This window comes from Equus asinus, chromosome 20 (genome assembly GCF_041296235.1).
Source record: "Equus asinus isolate D_3611 breed Donkey chromosome 20, EquAss-T2T_v2, whole genome shotgun sequence".
Lineage (NCBI taxonomy): Eukaryota > Metazoa > Chordata > Mammalia > Perissodactyla > Equidae > Equus > Equus asinus.
The window spans coordinates 31,658,472-31,680,483 of NC_091809.1; the positions used below are offsets into that span (position 1 = coordinate 31,658,472).

Sequence of the window (22,012 nt, forward strand, 5' to 3'; positions counted from 1 at the left end):
TGCACTATGCTGCCTCCCTGAAATAATCACATGTAAAAGCCTTTCCCTAACTGGACTCGACATTTAGCCCAGGTTACGAGGTGAGGTGTTTGGATTCAAGCAGGATGCTGCCGGCCTCAGCCAGGACCTTCTGACACAGTCCCCATGAGACACGCCCTCCTTGATTCCTTTAGGAGGGTGAAGGTGGTTTCCCGCACCCCTGTCTGTCACAAGCGCACATTCCACAGAAACAGGCCCACTCCACCCCCAGGAGGGGCCTAAAGAGCAGGAGCTTGAGTCTGGAGCCCACCCCTCCACGGTCTTCACACCTGAGCCAGGCAGGCTCTGCTCCCCTCACCCCCCACTTGAGAATGATGTACCACACCAGGTGAAGAGGGACATGGAACACTTTTTAATGTCAAGTCAGAGACAACCCCTCCCTCCCCCAGCCCCCAATCCCACTTTCCCTCATCACATCCAGGGCCCCTCCCCGAGGCCTCTCTGGTTCCCAGACTTCAGGGGAGGAAAAAAAGGGTACCTAAAAACTGCATTTTCTTCTCTTTCATACACACGCACACAAAGGTGGGAAATTAAATAAAATAAACCAAGAGGATTCAATTCTCCAGTGGTCACGAAGGCATCAGAGATTCCCATAATGGGCTGAAACAAGCGGTTACTGACTGTTTAGCTGTTCAGGTGCTTGCTGTTTGTTCACGCCCCGAGGCACGATGGAGAAGCGAGGCCTCCTGCGGCGGCCTTTGCCTTGAGAGAGCCACACCTGGAAAAGATGCTGCGCCTGGTATTAGTGTTTTGTTTTTTTTTCTCTTTTCACTTTTTATAAATGTCTCTGACATGTAAATAACCCAAGAAAATAAAAAGGCAGGAGCTGATTACACAATTACCAGTAAACTCTATCATCTTTTAAAAGATCAACACACAGCTAACGCCATATACAGCATGCAGTAATGTCTGAGAAAGGACCCTGCTGAGAAATAAAATGGCTAGAACTCTAACAAAAAAAATATATGTGTCTATATACTGTATAATATATGTCATCAAAAGAAGCATAGCCAACAAACTGAAGATACAGTGCAGATCACCCTTCCATTTCTAAACAGCGTGAGGAAGCATAGTATTGTCTGCAGTAAATGCCAGAATAAGGAGAAATCTGTAGCGCTGGTGGAGATGTTGGTTAAATCGCATGTGTTTTTTTGGTGGATTTGCCAAATCCTCACCAGGTGGTTAATGCCCGGTGTGTGGTCCACCAGTTGTAAACCTAGTTAAGAAGTACACTATTCATTTTTAATGTTTAACAAACATACTCCTCTTCACTCCTTTCATTTGTGTATTTTTTTAGTTTTGTCTTGTTTTTGCACTAAGTTCTAGACTCATATCAGAAAATATAATTAATAAAATTAATAATGAATCAGAATCCCTTATTATCCACGATGTCCATGTAGTAAAATGAAAAAAAAAGTTTAACAACATCTTTTGTGACTGTTGATTGTGGGATTGTTGTAGCTGTCAGGCTGTCTTGTTTAGTTTCCTTTTTCTTTATTTTTTTTAAATTTTGCGTTTCGTAACACACACAATAGTGCACAGTCTACGAAAGGGGCCGCAGGGGCACATGTGGGCCCGCACGTCTCACTGTGTTCGTCTCTATGGACTGATTGAATTTGGGATGCCCGACTGCAAAATTTTCCTTGGTGGGGCACTTTAGCGGGCAGAGCGGCTGAGCCCTCGCCCACCTGGTAACAAAGAGGTCACGCAATGCAGCTTGCAGGTGGGTCCAAAGCCAGGTGTGCGTTCTTCCATTTAGGAAAAGAAAGAAAACTCAGCTCTACCTACATATCTGCAAGGCGACTTTGAATTTCATTTTTAAACTTGTTTTCCCAAAGTATTCTTTGTCCCCTCCCTCGAATTTGTGTCCCATTGGGCTCTGTTTCTTGGAATTTCATTTGATGGTGGTGTATTTAGAAACGGGTTTGCTCTTGCTGCTGTCGGAGTTGCTTTGCTCTTCTGTTGGTGGGTGGAGTGGCGGCAGCATTTCCCCAGCGGGAGAGTGGCACTCACATCAAAACTTGAGGAGTCGGTGCAAGACCAGAAGAGGTAGCAGCCAAATGCAGCCTGCCCTCCTCGACGTCCCGTTGTTCACTTCGCTGACTGCACCCGGGCCTGTGGAGAGAACACATTTGTCAGGAGCCACCTGGTATAAGATGGAACCTCTGTTGCCTGGTCTGCTCTCATTAGGCCTTGCCTCTGACAAAGCATCCCTCTAACTGGGAGCATTTGGTGTTCCAGCTGCTTACATAGGGGCTGCATTAGAAATTAACCTTCTACAGCTTCAATCCCCTGGATGCACACTCTATAACAGGGAGCGTTCCCATGCAAAGAGAGAACATGAGGCTAGGGTCAAGGTGGGATGGTGGCCAGTACACCTTTACTGTGTCATAACATGCTAAGGCCAGGGCTCAGGGTCAAGTTCAAGAAGAAGGCGGCAGTTTAATTAATAGCCTACATAGAGCTGCAATAAAGTAAGACGACTGCATTGTTTGCATCACCATCCAATCACTTCTGAGCACTGCCTGACTTAAACATTCATACAACATTCCAGCTGCTCAACCTGTTATGCAGGAAAGGACCTGTTGGACACAGCAGTCTGTCCCCCTGCTGCTGCTGCATGGGCTCACTGTCCATTATGTCAATCACTCTTTCTCAGGGCAGTGTACTGGGCTTCCACCTGGAGCACTTGACCTCTTCACCATCTGGACGAGGCAACAGCAGACCTAGTTCAAGTATTACATGCCTGAAGAGCCAAAACCAGTCTGCGTGAAGTGGAGGTGGGATCAAGTGAAGGAATAAGAGGCCTTTTGCTGTGTATGTGGAAGTAAGGGAATATATGTGCACAATTGGATGCAGAACCCACCATAGTGTATGCCTTTGGGTGGGAGATGGATGACACCTTTCCCTAAGAGGCACACACCAATCTGGCCTGCAAACAGATACTCTGAGATGGAGCCAAAGGCAGGAGGCAAAAAACTTTGAGGTCATAAAACTCCCCAGAAGCTTCCTTATCATTTGAAGCATAAGCTTTCTGGCTACCTTGACCCCATGGCCAAGAACACCCATAACAAACAGAGCTAAGATTCATGAACCATACCCACAAGTTTGGATGCCCAGATGAATTAGGTACCTAATGAAGCAGGGAACCTTCTCAGAGTGGACTTGCTCTGGCATGCTCTGTTGCATTGAATTTAATGAAGGTATTTAAGGCTGGTGTCCTCCTTGAGTCCATGTCCTTACTGGGGTGAAGGAATAAAGCCAGAACCTGCTTGCCTGACTTGGATGCTGAGCATTGGAGACACTTCTGGCTAATGCAGATCAGCATCAAACCAAGCTTCATTGATTCCACATGGGATGACTCCATCATGTCCTAGAACTCTTGGCCTGGAAATGCTGTCCATATGATTTTATTTCTTAGACGTTGGGGACAAATCTGTCATTCTGGGGCAGTGGCTAAATAGATAGTCATGAGTTTGAAATACACCAGGTCATCTAACCTCATGCATCTCTGATGTCTGGTTTTCAGTATTTCCAAGGCCAGGACTTCCTGGCAGTGCAAGTTCTCATGATGAGAAGCAGAAGAGACACCTATTCTGCTCTCCCTCCTGAAGGGAGGTGACCTTCTGGGCAACACAAAACTGAAGGCATCTGCCATGCAGTGCCCTCCTGCTCCCAGTCCATGGTGGGATACAGATGATAAAGGAGCATTTCGGTAAAGTTCTCGATGACCTACATTTCAATTTCAGAGGTGCTTACTATCTACTACTGGTCACTAATTGGTTGTATCTTCTAAAATCTAATTACTATGTTTCTATATCAACCACCACCAGGAACTCCCTCTTTGATATGCACTCACTCTGTTATTACACAGCATCTTTTGGAATGCCAGGAGAGAAGCCCCTCCTCGATGCCTTCTCAGGTGAGAAGTTATGTTTCTGCCCTATGAGGAAGCCCTTCTTGCTCTGGGCCACGGCAAGGTCTTTCACACCAAGACCCTTGCCTGTGCCTGAGGCTGCCTCTAAGACACAAAGGCTGTTTCTGAGTCCACTGGACCAGTAGGCCTTTGTGGGGGCTTGGTTCCATGTTTAAGCTGGGCAGAGTTAGTGGCTGCATTCTCTCCTCCCATGTGTGCACTGCAGAGTGATTCCAAATGTGTTCTGCACACCTGGCACACTGTGCTCCTGGCCAGGTACACATCCATTGGCACATGGCTCTTTTTCTCCTTCATCTCTTTTGCTGTCCTGATCGCTTAAACTCACAGCTTTGAAACCACTCCATTCATCCCAGCGCATCCCCTCCCCCATCCCTGTACCCTGGCCATGGCTAAGAAGATGCCCTGAAAAGAGAAGGGAAACAAATGCCAGTTCCATGCATTAAATGCTCTCTGCTTCTCCCCTGCATTTCCTCCTTTTCGGGCTGCCCAGCCAGTGGAAGCCTCCAGGGAGGAGAATGGAGAATGCCACAAGCCAGGCGTGCAGCCCAGCAGGGACCTGGCTTGGTTACCATGTAAGGAAAGTCGGAAAACCTTGTTTGCAGGCCAGGGACTCGGCAGCGCCACAAGGGAGGTGGCTGTGAGCTGGCAAACAACCCCCAGGGCACCTCACAATGGCTGGGCAGCTCTGCAGGTGCTCTCTCTGGGCACCGTGTTAGGTCTCATTGCTGCACACCTCAGAGAGCCTTTGTGTCTCTGCTGCCTGCTGGGAAGCACCACAGACAGCCTATCAGGGGATCCTGACCTGGTATGTCAGAAAACTCCGCCCATAGAAGAAATGAAAAGGCCACTGAGTACACCAGAGCTGCCTTTTGAATGTGCTGTTACCCTGGACAAGCTTGCGGGGCCTCTTTGCTGCTCCTGTCTCCTGCCCCAGGCCCACTGGGGGGCTGTCACTCACTGTGCAGGGTCACATCCAGCCTTCCTTTGCCCTCTCCACACACTCTCCCCTCACTCCACCCCTTCCTTTCCTCGAGCACGTCCAGGAAAACTGACCTGGACAAAGCTGGACAGAAGGAGGAGAAAACAAGGGTGGTCTCTGGAGAAACAGTGAGGTAGGGACACCCCAGACAACCTCTCAAAGAGGAGACTGCAACAGCTCTCCTTTCAATGTCCATAAAAGTTCACAAATTGGGCCTTGCCACCTGTGACCTTGACCCTTTGAGTTTATTCTTTATACTAATTCCAGGGTGATGTTTCCACAATTCCATATTGATCGCACTACTAAACTATTTGATTTCTGCAGCCTTCCCAGCTGCTTGGTAGAAACACCCACTACATTTCATAAACGGCTCACGATCTGCTCCCTTAGCCTCTCTTCCTGCCACACGTTCTTTGGTTTCTCCATGCCCTTGACTCCATGCAACAAGAGTGTGTACCCTCCAGCCATATTCTCTTTCCTTTCCATCTTCACACCCTCTGCCCCTCTGCTTGAAACACTCTTCACCCAGGTCCCTCCCATTTCTTGTTGCAGGTTCTTTTCTGGCCCCCAGTCACCTCCTCTAGGCAGCCTTCCGTGACTCGCTCTAGTTTCCTTCCACAGCACCATGTACATCCTGCTATTAAAATAAGTACCACCTTGTGTTGTAATTTTCTTTATTTGTCTAACTTAGGTATTTCCTCCTCTGTGCTGTAAGCTCCTTAAGGACAGGGCCTGTGTCTAACTGGGCCCATGGCCGGTATTCAATGAAAGTTTCTTGAAGGAAGGAAAGAGCAGGAACATTGTGATGCATGTTGACATGCCCATATTTACTTTGTGTTTTTCTTTCTCTTAAGATTCTACTTGGAGAAAAACAAAACAAAAAACCCATTTCCTGCCTTGTCTCCTGCTCTTCCTCAATTTTCTCTTCCAAATACCCTTCCCCTCTTTTTCTAACTCTTTCCAATAAAAGTCACTGAAAATTCCTGTGGTTGAGGGACAGTATACATAGAAGTAAAATCATATCGACTGGGATTTCAGGCAGAGTGCTTGCAGTTGGAAAGGTGCTCCAGTCCCTTAAAGATGCTCATGTACAAGATAAGGATTATTATCTCCTACTTTAATAGGTAAAATCTTAACCTTAGAGGGCTTAAGTTACTTCCCCAAGATCCCCTGAATTCTATCTCCAAATGCAATTTTCTTTCCACTAACTCGGACCTGCTGCTTTGTGTGACTCAAGCGTCTTCAGAGAATGAAGGGTAAAAGAGTAAAGTGAAGCCTGGGGCCTGCCCCTGCACTCTGCCCTCTGGGTTCTGGTTAAGCGGAGAACCACACTCGCCAGCCCATGGAAGAACGCTACAAGATGAGCACCTTTTGCCCAGGCAGGTGCAGTCCCAGTGTCCCGGAGCAAGGCCCTCCCAGAGCCTGTGCTGGCCAGAATGACAACTCAGCCCATCTGCCTGGTGACATGGGCCACACAGAAGAGGCCTCTGCCCTTCATCTCGCCACGCCTCCACTCTGCATGGATGCCTTTATTGCCTCTATCTCATTAGAGAGCTGAGAAGGCCTAAAGAGACCAATTACCAGGATAGTTAGGGTCTCAGAGAACTGTGACGAGTGTCAATTATCCACCGGAAACATCTGGCAGGAATGAAAGCCTCAAATAAGATGCATTTTATTCGTAGCCAAGTGACTCACCCAAGAACCACCCCCTTCCTTCGATTTTTCCCTCCCTCTAGCCACTTCCCTTCCAACTCCAAGTTAGAGAGAGAGAGAGAGAGAATGGGGTAAGCAAAGGGCAGCATGCAAGGCCAAGATCTAAGAAACTGTCACATTAGGGCATCTGTGTGCAAGGAAAGAGGCAGGCCTGGTACAGAGGAGCCCAGACATGGAGCTATTCTGGGCACTGACAGGTGCTCATTAGTGCTGCCAGTAAAGAGAAGTTAGATGTCTGCAAGTGGAAGCCACCCAGGGAGAGTGGGATGTCTTTGGAGACAGGTTAATAATCTAAATTGACATAGAGACAGCCCAAGGTCAGGGAAGGTGCCCACTGGGCTGCTTCCTGGGGTTAGCTTAGAAGAGAAGGCATCTTGGAAGAAGGTCAAGAGTTTTGTATAGCCCATTCCCACCAAGGCAGAAGCTGCCTGGAAAATAAATATACCAACCTTTCCAAGTGGTCAGAGCTGTAGTTTTCACTTCTAAAAGAAATTAAAAACAAGCCACTGTTAAGGTAGAAAGCAGTCGGAGGCACTCGCTTTGCCCTCAGACAGTTTGGGGAACAGCCAGTGCTCCTGGCCCAGGGCCTTCTCCAGCCCTGGTACACTGGTCTCTTGCTGTCCTGACCACAGACCAGCCCTTGTACTTGCCCCTCTGTGGTTTGATGAGAAGTCAGTTGCCATAAGGTTGAGTTGGGGGCCAGGGGAGGATAGGAATGACAGTCAGATCGGGTCTCTGACCCATCGAAAGCCACACATCCACCTTGTCTGAGCAGGGAACTCAGGAACGTCAAGCTTGAGGCCCCAAGCCAATAAATACTTCTTTGTAGAACTTTCTTTCTTTGGTCACCAGGCAATCCTTTAATTAGTTGAAGTCTAGAGGCCTTAAGTATAAAATTGGCTGATACAAATGGATTACACAACAGCAATTTGACTGTAAGTGCCCATGCTATGTTTGAGATGTAAAAGTTTGAGTGGCATTTATCTACACATTTTAGAAATACTGGGGAGCTAGCTTACTTGTACCAGAGGAGCCCAGACGCTTGATATTTGACTTCTCTTGATGTGTCAGACTAGCAAGCTGGCCCCTAGGACTTTCTCTCTCTGGACAACCTGCAGCAATGAGCACCTGTTGCACTCACACATGCTGCTGCCCGCCTGTGGAGATGCTGGGGCGCCAGCTCCTCTCTGATGACCGGACCATGAAAGATCCCACTTCACAAACGTTGAGCTCTCAGAGCAATTCACAAAACCATGTCTGCTGATAGCAGATGTTCTGACTGGCCTGAAGTGGAATGATCCCTAATATTTTACTTCCCTCTTTAGCTGGGGGCTTCTGCGGTTGTTCACCCTGGATATAAAGAAGATGGAAAATCCTTGCACAATGCATATGTACATCAAATCAATAAGATGCACACTTGAAATATCTTATAATTTTATTTGTCTATTATACTTCAACAAAGCTGAGAAAAAAAGAAAATGACTTTAAAATTTTTTACATCGAAGTGATACAATTCTCTGTGCAAAGGTCCTCGTGCAGAAGGAAAGAAAATCTAGATATAACTCAGCCTAACCTTAACTAAAACAATTGACCCAAATCAGTTGAATATGTACTTATGCATTCAAGCTCTCAATCTATTCTTTAAATGGAGCTGAGATAAAATATCCCTCTTGATCTCAGTGGACATTAGCAACCTTGAGAAGCCACTTTGAAAAAGATGCAAGAGGTGATCCATGCTCAAAGATCAAAGGGGTGATTCAGAGAAGATCTGATGTAAAGTCCAGGTGGTAGAGAAAAGCCAGGAGTGCTGGTGCCGTGCTGTCTGTGCGTTTAACAAGGACAGTCCCTTGGAGTAATTTCTGGGCCCTCGAAACCGGTCCAGAAGCTAAGGAGGGGCTATTTTCATGAATTGTCTCATTAAGGTACCACTGACTTGAATCTTTCTGTACCAAGACGGAGGGTAAATGGAAGGAGGGAGGACAGTCTGAAGAGGGAGTTTTGGAGGAATAAAGCAGTCACAGGCCTTTCACCCCCAAACCACAGACAATACAAATGTAGGGTGCATTGAGGGGACAGTAGCCCATAGAGTGACAGAAGTGCTGGCAGATGGACACAGGGAAGGGCTCTGTTTGGTAGTTTGGGTTGTTGGAACTATCAGAAAGAGAAATAGATTGAAAGCATACATTCCTGCAGTGCTCCAGATACCAGAAGTTATCTTCCATAAGGCAAAGATATGAAGAGAACTTCAGCTTAATTGTTCTCATCCAGCTACTTTTTCCCCTGACTCTCCAACACATGCCACTTGAAAGAATATCAACGCTCTTTAGCATCCACATAGTTAAAGGACTATTGGACACACATCCTTGACCTTAGCTAGAACTTATCCTTGGCCTTTTCCAGGTAGCAATATTTCAATTCTTCTAGTTGACTATAATGTGCCCCTGCTCATATCTCATCACAGTGAGGTGGGGAATGTAGCCAAAATAGTCTTTATATTTACTCTAAGCCCCTCATGCTGCACTCAAGCACATTCCCTTTGGTTTGGTACTAAGAAGAGATGTAGAAATGCTAACACTGTCTTCTATATCCTGCTTGCTGTGCTATCGCTGTTGGGTCCAGATTCCAGAAGTATGAGCCTTGCTTGAGCTTCCAAAGTGAGTACTGGCTACACGCTCAAGTCTTCGCGTTAATGCTTAGCTAGCAAGAAAACAAACAATCCCTGAAAATCTAAGCGTGTATTTTCCTCACCAAGAGCTTGCCTGAAATTTGAGATCTTTTTGCCAATGAGAATCCAGGTAGAGTGGGAAAAAAAAAATGCAAAATAAAGGAAGAATGAAATAAAACAAAAAAGAATCCTTTCCCCCAACCTTCCAAGCCAATATTTCTGGTCAACCCATACAGTGATCTTTTTGCCACCAAAGCCAACTGAATTCAACTACTGAGGTAAGCAGAGGGCTGCTTGCTGTCTGGTTCTAGTGGGCACAGGAGGCTGGCCTCATGTCAGGATGGATATATGAACCTTCTAGAAAGAGGGTGATGGAATTTTCTTTTTACATCTCCTGTTATTTAGACACACGTGGCATAGAAATGCTAACTGCTGGATAGCTGGGCCTAATTAACTGTCTTTAATCCTCTGCAGGGAAGAATGGATCATCTCTCCTACTGTAAGTTTTTCATTCTGAATCAGTTTACTTTAGTCCTCCCTTCTTTAATAAGTTGGTTTGATAGTCACTGTGAGGTTCACAGGCATTAATCAGCCAACCTTTCCCTGCCCACTGATACCATCAAATCTGACTTAATGCCTAGGAGATAAAAGACAAAGGACCAGTGGATGGGAAATGAACAGCCACTAAGCCGCTGAGTTTGCAGCATGGGGCCTGGCACACTTGCCTATGAGGGAGTTCAGTGGGGGATGCTGACATGTCCCTGAGTCCTTATTCATCATGGCAGGAGTCCTGCTCGACCAAATATTAATACACGGGTGACATGCAATCTGTTGTGTTTGCTAAGGGGAGCAGAAAAATATTTCAAGGTGGCAGAAAATGCTGAGAAGGAATGAAATTCTCTTATCAGAATCCTTCTATTCCATCCAGATATTGGGTAGCAAAATATCTTGGAACTACTCTTCAAGCCAAGTGTTCCCTGTCAGTGGAAAACCACACATTCATGCAAATTTTTCTTGGTATTTGTCACATAAGATGGACATAACTTGGGGGTATTCCCTGAGAAAATGGGTAGCTCTCTATTGTATGGGAGACTAGCCAAGGAGGAGGAAAATAAAAAACACAGATGAATGAGGGAAATGCCTCAGGTGCAAGGTCTGTTTCCTCTAAAATATTTCTTAGTTGTACAGAGTCCAAGAGCTATACTGAAGACCACACTAATCCAAATCCTAGATCATTCTACATGTCTACAATCTACAACTTCTGGCCTTGACCCAGTGCCCTGCGCTCAATAAGAAGGGTGAGGGGTTGAGAGCATCTCAAGAATCAGAGGAGAAAGTTGGCATAGAGATCCTTTCACCCTCGTTCATAGCTGAGAGCAGAGAAAGGGAGGCCATCTTCATCTCAGCATGTGGAGCCTGCCCCTGGCCCCGTGCTCAGCAGTCAGGTAGTGATTTGTTTGTTTCTGGTCGGGACTGTTATTGTCAGCTTAGGAGTGGGACGATGCTCCCTCTATCAGCTGAGTACATCTTCAGTTAAATACTAACTCCTTAGCAACCGCTACCCATTTTAAAACCTCTTATTCCCTCTGAGAATGAAGAGCTAAGTGATCAGAATGAGCTTAGTCACTTCTGAAAGCACATCCTGCAGCATCGCCTGTCTTAGTTCCAGTCTCTCAAATTTCCCTTTTACCATTTATTTAGCTACATTTCTAAGGCTCTCTATTTTAGATCCATGAATATGCTTTGCAAGGGGTTCAGTAAACATAAGTTGAATCATAAGTTGAACCTGAAGGCTTCCATTGACTTCACTTTTTCTTTGTTTCATTTTCCTGTTTGTAGTTCATCACCATGGCACTCTACATCACCAAGGTGAATAATGCAGCCCTGAATCTTTTCACGATAAAAATATTTTTCTCATCTGTCAAACAGCTTTCCATATAATTCATTTCCTTCCATCTCCTCCCCTACTTTCTAAGTCTGCCATCCTCTGATGATTGTTTGCAAAGCCAGAGGTGAATGGATGAACAGGATGGGTGTGGGGAGAGGTGGGATGAGAAAGGTCAGGGGATTGGGGCAAAAGGTGGACAAAGCCATTCCCCCCATGGTTATCACAGCTGCCTTCTTGTTGGGCTATCCTATGGTCAGCACTGTCCTTAGGAGAGGAACAGCAGCACAGGCAGCATGCATCCAATTCTACCACTTAGCTGGGCCCATTTCTGCCCAAATGCTTAGTTATGGTCTTAGTGAATCATTCACGCTAGGCTGGTGGGCCTTGGGAAAATTTGAAGAGTTGTGCAGATAGAGGTGAGAGATGCAGAAGTCATACATAGTGAAGGGCTCCGAAGTGGAAAAGGATGTAAAGGGCTGGGGAGAAAGGCTTGAGAAGTGACTTAGTGAACCCTCTGACATGACACTGAGGGAAGTCCTTGTCTCTCAGCTTGCATCTGGAAATGGGACTTAAGTGATTCAAAATGTACCAAGCAGTTTTCAAAGCCTTTTTAATATGCATTCTCAGTTGAATGTTGGAACAACTCTAAGGTAGATAAGGCAGATCAATTCCATTTTATAGAAGAGGAAATTGAGTCTAAATAAGGCTTAGTGACTTGTCCAAGAACACAGAACCACTAAATGTCAGGCTCTGCACTAGAACTCAGTTGCATCCCACTCCAGATCACCGCTTATTGACTACCACGCCTGTGGCACCATGCCTACCTTCCTCCCTTGGAGAACCTCAGAGTGAACCAGGTGGTGCATTTTTAGGGAATATTTGAGTCTTTCTGCACACAGTGTTTGCTTCTGCTGCTGAAGGCCATCAATAGGACTCTTGTTATGAAAATTGTTTAGTGGGTTGGAGTTCTCTTCCTATTAGTTCAGACTCACTCTCTCAAACTTTTGCCTTCACACAGGTCTCTGTGCTTTGCAATAATTATGATGTTTCTTTTCCTTTCCCCCTCCCAGTCCTCTTGGGGAAGTGTGGGCAAGGGATGAGCGGAGAAAATGGAGCTATCCTTGGAGTTTCGCCAGCTCCCAGTAACCTCCTTAGCTTTCACTGCCATCCTCTAAGCAAGTTTATAGATAGGATTCTCCGGTAATGCATAGCAGCGGGGAAAGGGGGAGGGGAATGGGGTTCTGGGAGAAAGGGGAGGGGAGAGAAACCATAAAGCAATGGGGATACTGACCTTGCAACAAAGTTGAGCTTGTAGGCTCATTTAGTTCTAAATCGGGTGAGGGACATACAGGAGAGAAAAATGAAAACAAACACATATATTATATACAGTAGCTATATATTTGTCATATATAGTTTGTATACTGCCTTTCACAAACATTTTTGGAGGAATGGATAAATAAAGAAAGACACAAAAACCAAAGGTGGTAGGACAAGATGCAGCATGAGAAGCACCAAAGTGCTTTATGCGTCCATACTTGGATGCCACGGTTGGGAAGTGAGGGAGCTGGTCGCTTGCATATTTTTTAGTGCAGATGGATTTACTCTTAGCTTGTACTGAGTTTGGGTACTGATTTGGTAACAAAGGACAAAAGTCCCTTTCCAGATGAGATTTTTGTCCCACATCCCCATCCCCATTGTTTCACTCTGGGAGACCAAGTTTAGGAATTTCTGATCCCATGGCAGCATGGCAGGAAGAAGGTTCCCCAGGAACCACGGTGACTCAGGATCATGGGAGCAGTACTCTCCGAGTCCCTTACAATCTCTGCAGTCTCAGGGATCAGGAGCTCAGAAACCTATTGGTTCACGACAGGAAGGCTCACCCCTGCCCCATTTGGCTTAAGTACCCTCACAGATAACGACCAGGATGGGAGCCTCCCAGCACCACCAGTCCTCACTTTTCAACGTTCAGATCATGTGCAGAGGGTGTGCAGCTTATGTGCAAGTTGATGGCAAGATGAAGATAATTTAGCTGGCTTTCTGTGATGCTATGAACTTCATCACACAGTTTGTATATTTGCATAAAGTAAATGCTCCTTTCCAAACTCGCACGTCTGCTTGATGGCTCTGAGCTGAGGGGTCTTCTGATAATGGGAAACGACACGAACAACTGCCTAATAAGTTTATATTTGTCAAACGGCCTTATCGACAGTGGGCCTCAATAGTGAGTTTAGGGGCTGCAATGTCTGGTCTAACCTCAGAGGGAGCCAAGGGGGTGCCAAGGGGGTGGAAAGGCCCACCGTGTGCATTGACAGGATTTCACTGTCCTGTCCACGGAACTCTGTCACCCAAGAGGCATTTCCGGGATGGGGTCCTCAGAAACGGTCTCTCAACTGAGGCTAAAAACATTGGTTTCTGTTTGATTAAATTTGGAAAATGCTCCAAACTTTTCCTCCCTCTTAGAGATTTAGCATGTAAAGGGTCTGAGCCTTCCGCATTAAAGAACACCCCCATGCGTACCCCATTCACCTTTCTTTGACTCCATCTTTCTAATTTGAATACATACAACCACTTTTGAATGTAATTTTTTAGAGAACCTTGAACTCCAGAAAGCTGGCAACTGCAGGACCACCCCAAAAGATGCAGGGTGAATGCTGACAGACCAATGGGGGATTGTTAACTGCCACACATATGTCTGCTGAAAAGAGCAGATTTATGACACAAGCTTCACCTTATTCCTTGTCACAAATGCCAGCTATTTCACTCTTAAAGTTTGCTTTTCCTCCCTATTCTCATCTTAAGATAGCTTAAGGGGAAGAGGCCAGGGAATTAGACAGTAGTGATAAAGCCAATTGCAAAACCATTTCATGCATCCAAATCAGAAGAGCAAGGAGGTCAAAGGTAGGGGAAAACTGTTTACAGGAATGAGGACTGCTGTGGGTGGAGGGGGGAACTGGGAGGGGTAGGAAGGAGAGCTAGGGAGAGCCTCAGATTTGCAAGGCACGGGAAGGGGGGTCCATTCCTTTCGAATTCTGACCCTTTTGTGCATACAAACAGACACCTGCCAAAAAGCCAAAAAGGCCTGACAAATGTGAGGGGCAATTATGACCATCCCTGTGTGAAAGATGTCAGACAGATCAATCACTCTAATCACAGCTCTGCCCATTCTGAGCTACCAGCTCTGGGATCAAGGGCAGACTTCCCCTTCCCAGCCCTCTTGGATAAAGCTGGGCATTATGTGCTAGATAGAAGGGGGATAGAATGTGATTTGGAAACAGAGACGGGACAATGGAGCCCCACAGGTAGGTCATTCGGGGCAAGCTGGATTCACTGTGCCACAGAAAGGAAGTGGCAGGGCCGGGGGGGAGGGTGAGGTACTTGAAGCTATGGAGTATCTGGGAGTTCTCAGAATAAAAGGATTCATGTTCTTGCCAATTATCTGCTAACTTCCTCACGTTTCCCTCCCCACCATGTTCAAGAGTGCTTGGTAACATGGAAGACTAGGAGAACAGATCTGAAAAATTCCAAGCTACCTGAATTTGTTGTGGTATGGAGGGCTTTGCCCCTAAAGAAAGCAGAAATTAACCCTGTAGCCCATAGGGAGAATGTGTACCCATCAAGGGATGGACACCATCACTGGATGCCTTCACTCCTGCCCGATGACAGAGAAACGCATCCAGACTCCCTTCTGCGTGGTTGTTCTTCCTATGCAAGTTCCAGACATCCAGGGTCTACAAGGGAGCTCGTTTCTTTGTTTCCTTTACTTGATTCTGGCACCAATATAGATGCCAGATATGTAATGAAGACATAGCAATTTGCCTTGTACACACTAGCCCTTCAATAAATAGGTGTTTAATGAATTAATGCATGAATGACTAGGTGACTCTGTCTGGTGGCTTGGTTGAATAAATCCATCTCAATCCAGCCAGACAGCACCCTTTGATGCAAATGGAGAACGAGGGACATCCCCATTCTCTGTATTAATTCTCCCCATGAAGCTAATACTATTCAGGATCCCTAGGCCCACGATTCCACTTTTATAAATATAATTTCGTTTCTTCTATGAACCACTGGCCAGAAAAAAGTTTCAGAAATGGTAACATTTTACACCAATCCAATGAACAAAGTATTTAAATAGTAAATGTTCCTCTCTGGGCCGTTTACTATTATACCCAAATATAATCCCCACAATTAGTTTAGGAGATAGCACTGAGGAGAAGAGATTAAATGTCACTTTGGCATCCCAAAGCCCTTTTCTCCTGTCTCAGGATTTTTCCTGTTATAGAGTCAAACAGGAATGTTTCTTTTCCCACTGCCAGTATCTACATTCATACATGTTCTAGTTCTCTCTCTCCTCTTTCTCCCTCTTCTCATTCGCCCCTGCCTGACTAATTCCCAACGCTCTTCGACTTGCCCCTCTGGGCCTTCCTTCCCAATTCCTCTTCCTCCATATGAACCCTCCCCTCTTTCACTGCCCAGCTCAGCGCTCAGTCTTACCAAATAGTGTGATGCTGGCATTGGTGTGGCCCAACTTATTGGAGGCCACACAAGTGTAGTTCCCATAGTCATGTTCAGAGACATTGAAGAAGATGAGTTTTGAGAGGAAAGGTCTGTTTTCCACTTTGACCCCCTTCTTTCCTTCAACCAGTCTGAGACAAACAAGAGAGACAAAAAAAGAAGAAAAGGAGATGGTTATATTTTTCTCTTAGGAAGAAGACAGATTCTAGAATTAATGATCTTCTCATTGCCCCTGCTCTGACATCATTATAATCACTATTTTTTCCATTCAAGTATACAAGAAGTTCACACACAATGATACATATAATTGTATTTCTCTCTTTTTATGTATGTGCCCGGAGATACTTGTGGCACTACACAGATAATCATCTCCCTATACAGATATTTAAGTTCTCTGAAGGCAGGTGCCTTCAACAAACATGATGTACCAGTTGTGTAACATGCAGAACAATATTATCGATGCAGTAGGTACTCAAAAGTGTGGTCTTAATTGATGTTGCTGCTGGTGACAATGAAGATGATGATGGCGATGATGATGACAACCATGAAAATGAAAAGCTCAATCTTCAAAGAGAAGAAAAACCTGAGAGGTTTTAAGGAACAATATTTTTCAAGCACCTGAGTAATAAAATTTTCCCTTAAAACTTGATCCATTCTACAAATGATACCTAATTTTTGGCTGTGGATAGGATATAAAAATCAGGGATCACTTTAATATCAGGGACTCTGAAGGGCTTGGGAAAGGTGATCTGCCCAGAGTATCATAGCAGCTCAGTCTGAGAAGGCTGATAGAATCCCAAGCATATGACCCTATAGAGCCAGGACAGTCTCCCTGAGCAAGCCACCATGGCAGTCCAGTGGGCCACAAGGGTACATAGTGGTGGTGGGGGCCACTAAAGAAATGCCACATATAGTTAGTGGGGAGGATGGATATGCTTATTAGAACCATGGATACCATTCCTGGGCAGTTGCAGAAGGTAAGAAGAAAGCTACTTTAGGGCTTGGCAGGGCCATATCTTCCATCGTAAAAAGCTGATAGCAGCAATTCCTATTAAAATTGCATGTCTCTATGGAAATTATGAGACCAACTCTCTTCTTTTTAAAAACTCTGGAATGTCCTATTTCAGAGAATGGGCTTTAAGCCAAAATTTACTTTCCCTGCAATAATTTGTCTTCTTTGTCCAGAAGTTGAGTCCATGCTTCGGGAAAGATGAATGCTAGTGGGAAAAAATACTTCTCAGTGGAGGATCTCAGGGAACATTGTCACAAACCTAAGTTCCCTGTTCATGGCCTGGCTGGAGCAGGACGCATGGAGAGTAAACAATGTCAGGGTGGACGCACATTGGAACAGACTCAGGGGACATGAATTGGGACAAATGGTTGGTATCAGAGTCATCAAACCAAGAAAGGCTATTCAAGGCAGAAGCAGAAAGCGAAGCCCAGCAAGATAATGATGAGAAAATGCTTTGTAAAATAGAAAACGTTATTTAATATATTTCTATGGCATTAGCTGTCGAGAACTCCATCCTGGCCCTGCATCACAGTATGTTTTTGGGATAGAGGGCAGCTGCTTTGTCATTATCTGAAGGTGTTGTCTCTGTAGCCACACAAAATGATTCTCTCTACCGCCAGAACTTACCGAGATCAGTGACCAGAAGAGAGAGCCAGGCTCTGGTTTGAGTTGTCACTCAACATCTGTCTCCAGGGAAGTCAGAAGGTTGTTTGGAGGGACTTGCCTTGGTTTTTGCTATTTAGATTTTCCTCTGGTAGCCTTTCTCTCTCTAAGCTAGGGGCAGTGAATTGGCCTTAGTCCATGGACTTCATTAAAATGTGAGTACTGTGGAATGGAATGAGGCACCTGGCTGTGCAGCCAGACGCCACCATTTCCAGCTTGTCATGTAGACACTGATCCTCTAGGGGGTGATGTCCCAAGAAGGCTGTACACCCATCCACCAGGAGGTTTCTGAGAGCTCCTCAAGCATATTGGTCCCATTTGCCATTTTGACGCCATTCCTGGGCTGGGAAGGAAGCCTTCACGTCAGAACCAAGCTGTGAAGGAGATTTCAGTTCTGCACTGGGCAGACACTTACTGAAAGCAGGTTCCTGCTTGACATCTCTGAAACACCATTAGCTGAAAGCAGCGTAGGGCAGCCGGCAGCATTGCAGCACTTTGCAGATTCTGACAACGCGCTTGCCTTTTTTCCATGTGGTGCCATATCCCCATCCCACACTGCCACTAGGCTTTAGTTTCTTAATGAACCGGTAGGCTTTTCATTGGATCATGCTCCCGTGGATGGGTGGCCCTTTTGCATACAGCCTTCCATTTCCTCTCCCTATGATTCATGACACACAGTGGCATGCAGTTGAGTGGTGCAACTATGCAGTCAAAGCATCTAGGTCTACCTTAGACCTAAATTTTGAGAAAACTGACTGTCCCCATCACATAGACTCCTTTGATTTGCCTCAGAACTTTGCTTATCTCACTGGGAATATGAGCTGGGTTAGAGCTTCCCCCAGGCCAGACGCAATGTGACATCTGAGACCTGCCTGGAGGAGGTGCCTGCCGGCCTTGGCGGCATGAGAAGGACTGGCAGCAACAAGGACTGAGAGGCAGAGATGTTCTTGTTGAGCTGGGTGCCAGGAGGACAGACAACTCCATTCAATGGAGAACACTGGAAATAAATAAATGAGCAGCAAGTGGAAAACTGACCAGAATCAATTAAAGGGGAGAGAAGGAGCTGCCAGGAGAAGAGCTCAGACAAAGGAGGCATCAAAGCTGCCTGAGCCAGGGCCTCTGAAACCCTCCCTGGCCATGCCGTCTGCCTTTCTCCTCCTGGGTGAATACTGGCAGAGGCTGTGGCCCCTCCTATGATGCAACCGCCCTGCAGAGCGCAGCTCTCTCTCCCTTTTTCTCACCATTGGCCACTTTTGCCTATGACCTTCTCTACTTTCCTCCACATATTTTAAGATCTTGCTTTCCCCTACATTTTGCTTGTACTTTTCTCCCATAAATAATTAAAAAATAGGATACAGCTGATTAATTTTCATGACAACCTGGACAGTCAAAGGTTAAGGAACTGGCCCTGTAGCTCAGTAGTATTTTCGTTGTTGTTGATTTTTCTGATACTGGAACTTCAGGCCTCACTTTTCCTCCTGGTAGCATGAGAACGGAGGGAGAGACCAGTGAAGCATGGTTTCTAAGAAAGGTAACCATGTTTATTTATTGGGGAAATACTACTCCCCTCTGCTTGATTCTGAATTCCTGGAAAAACGGGGAAAGCCAGCTACTTCTTCTTATCTCTTATGAGTTTGCTTTTCCTTTTTCTGCCTCAGTTCTTTCAGCTATAAAACGGGCTGGATGAATACAATACACATAAGAGGCTGCCAGAACTTGTACTTAAAGGTGAACAAGCACTGCTTCGTATTTGGAAGGATTATAATAAGACACAACGAATCTTGTGACTAAGTGACTTGGTTCTAAACAAAATTCAGCGATTGATTCAGAGACTGGTGAGCTTTTGGTGACTAACCGACCTCAAAAGGAAAGAAACGTAAGGCACCTTAAAGATGTCCTAAGTCGTGTGGCAAGAGCTGGGTGGCTCCTGTCCTGGACTTGCTCACACTGCTTCCCTTCTCACAATTACCCTCTTTGCTGTCTTCCCTTCTCAGCTTCTCAGCCTCCGTAATGCCTTCCTCCTTATCCACCCCACATACACAGCAGGACTCTTTCGCCTCACCCGTCCTCATTTTTATGAAAGTGTTCTGAACATGGACAGCTCTTGCACATTTATTTGTTGTTCATCCACCTTAAAATAGCTCTTTGATAACAGTAATTGTCATGTTGCCTGGCTGTACTGAGTTGCTGAACCCTGTGCTAACATGCCATTTGAGAACTCCTCGCAATGACAGTCTTCCGTGAATCACAACGAATACCCTGATGATGGCTGCAACATGGGAGGGAAGGGAATGGTCACCTCTCTTTTCTCCTACAGGGAAAGAACAACCTGGACACGAAGGGTGGGCTAAATCGGGTCATGGGCTCTTTGGTACCCAACTACTGACAGAGTCTGCAACCGCGCTGGAGACTTCTGGCTATCGCTAGCTTGTAAGCCACTCCCAGCACCCGTGAGCATTCCTAATGCCTTCACGCAGGACTGAGGATGTGTTAAAAATAGCTTCAGGCAGAACATATTATTTTCTTGGCCTATAAAACATTAACAAGCCTTCCAATGTCCTGGTGGCCTTTCCTTTGAGATTTTACTTTCCTAAAAAAATGTTTTCTTTCAGGCTTCTTGGCAGGCAAGTGATAAGTCTGCATGGCCACATTAAAAGCATAGCTGAAATTCATTAATATTAAGAAAAGACTGGTTTGCGTATTGTTTCCGTTTTACAGGTAGGAGGAATTCCGAAGAGGATTTTACAGGGATTCACTGGCAACCATCTGGAATCAGCAACCTGCAAAGCTTCCCTCTTCCTGGGGAGCAGTGGGGGAGGGAGGGAGTCCTTACCTTTTGTCATCCTTGTACCAATGGAATTCTGCCGAGGGAACTGCTGAAGCTTCACACTGCAGTGTCCCCTTTTGTCCCACGGGAACGCCTGTACCCTTAGCTTCTGAAATGTATGGTGGATCTGCAGAGAGAAGATGTCCTGTGGCATTTTGAAATGCATTCTGAAATGAGGCAGTCTGCCTCAGTCACTGATTTTGTTTTCCACTCCCTGCTCCACATCTGCTTACTTGAGCTGATGAATTGCTATACAAATTGTGCCAGAGAATGAAACCACTCAGTATCGTTCTAAGGAAAAGCCAGGTCTCCCTGGCATGTATTGCTTCTCTTCTCCATACAGAGGTGGAATGACCAGGTATTCAGGCATATTTCCTGTCTAAACTTTTTAACTTTCATAGGATAATGCCAATCCATCAACCCTACACTCCAGGGGTTGCCAGTCAGAACCTTTAATCAGCCTTACAGGATTTCTGCACACCAGGTTCTTGCCAGAGTATATAACCTCGAACTATTCAATTCCCATCAAAGGTTCAGTTGCAAGAAATAATATTCATGGAGAATTACCTGAACGATATACAGATCAGTCATTCTTCTAGGTATTCTAAAATGGATCCCTGAATCAAGCCAGACCAAATGAGACCTATACACTTGGTCGGCATTCATTCGAAGTCTTTACCTGACTACCGTTGACAATTCCAACAGTTTTCATTGAAGAGCATTATGAAAAACAGCCATAATAGACTTGCAATTCTATTTATGGTGGAAACATCATATTGATGTTGTTGACTATCTCAAATAGCTCTATTTGTGGAGATCCTAAAGAGAAATTTCTCTTGGGTCTTAGTACTAGGAAAAGCAGTCTTTCTCCCAAGAAACTAGTTTGCTTTTATCTATGGACACAAACTTTAAAGCAGATGATATGTCCCCTTTTTTCTTCAGCAACTCAAAGCCAAACTCTGGACCCACATCTAACCACCTTGTGGTATATATTTCATACACTGATTTATCCCTAGCTTTCACTTATTTTCCTAAATCTGTTTTCTCTTTGCTTACATTTCCGTATTTTTTAGGTTAGTCTTTATTAACTGTAAGTCATCTTAAGTCCCTTTTTATAAAATTTGTGGTAGGTACAAAAAATGGTAGCACTGTTATATCTATTTCCTTGCTTCTTAAAGAGCCCTGTACTAATTAGGTTCACATTGTAACATAAACCAAAATTTTAAAGGAAAGAATGAGCAACAAAATACACAATATTCTCCCTCTCCCTCCACCCACCCTAGTTTTGAAGGAGAAAGGCTTCTTGTCTGCTGGTTTAGTCCTTGGGTTCTACTCGGTTATAAGACTTCCTGGAGTGGGCACAGCAGAGAAAACTTTCAAAATGTCATAAACAACTGAGTCAACGTACATAATAAGGACTCAAGAGGGGAAAGGGTGAGAGAGAGGTGGGAAAGCGGAGTAGAATCAACGTCCGAGACCATTTGGATGGTCAATAAAGAATGAGAGGTCTAGTGGCCTCCAAACCTTCTGGACTCTGTACCTCTATGAGCCAAAATTAGGTTTGAGATACACCCTCTAATATGTGCATGTTTATCTATTTATATGCAAATTATGAATGCACACCATGTACATAAACATATATAATTGTAAAAGAATGAGATAAAATAAATATACTATAAGTAGAAATTGTAATATTTCCTTCATACACAGAGTTTTTCTTCTCCCCATTATTGAGATGACTGTCTAGTGAGTGAGAAGCTTGGAGACATTATGA

At 45.2% G+C, this 22,012-nt stretch overlaps 1 protein-coding gene across 7 annotated transcripts in view; it reads right to left on the reverse strand.

Moving 5' to 3' along the window:
• Positions 1-787: 787 nt before the first annotated feature.
• The window catches only part of NTM (neurotrimin), a 914,184-nt gene continuing 892,959 nt past the window's right edge, over positions 788-22,012 (reverse strand). For 3 of the 7 annotated variants that reach the window (XM_044752719.2, XM_044752723.2, XM_070489907.1), the window contains 5 exons: positions 20,245-20,365; positions 15,716-15,867; positions 12,513-12,548; positions 7,118-7,150; positions 788-2,154 (listed from right to left, as the gene is read on the reverse strand). In XM_044752719.2, the coding sequence (XP_044608654.1) occupies positions 2,054-2,154; positions 7,118-7,150; positions 12,513-12,548; positions 15,716-15,867; positions 20,245-20,365 (443 nt within the window). In that variant the 3' untranslated portion in view covers positions 788-2,053. The remainder of the gene's footprint in view (positions 2,155-7,117; positions 7,151-12,512; positions 12,549-15,715; positions 15,868-20,244; positions 20,366-22,012) is intronic. The other 4 variants (XM_070489908.1, XM_070489909.1, XM_070489905.1 and 1 more) reach the window with 3 other exon arrangements.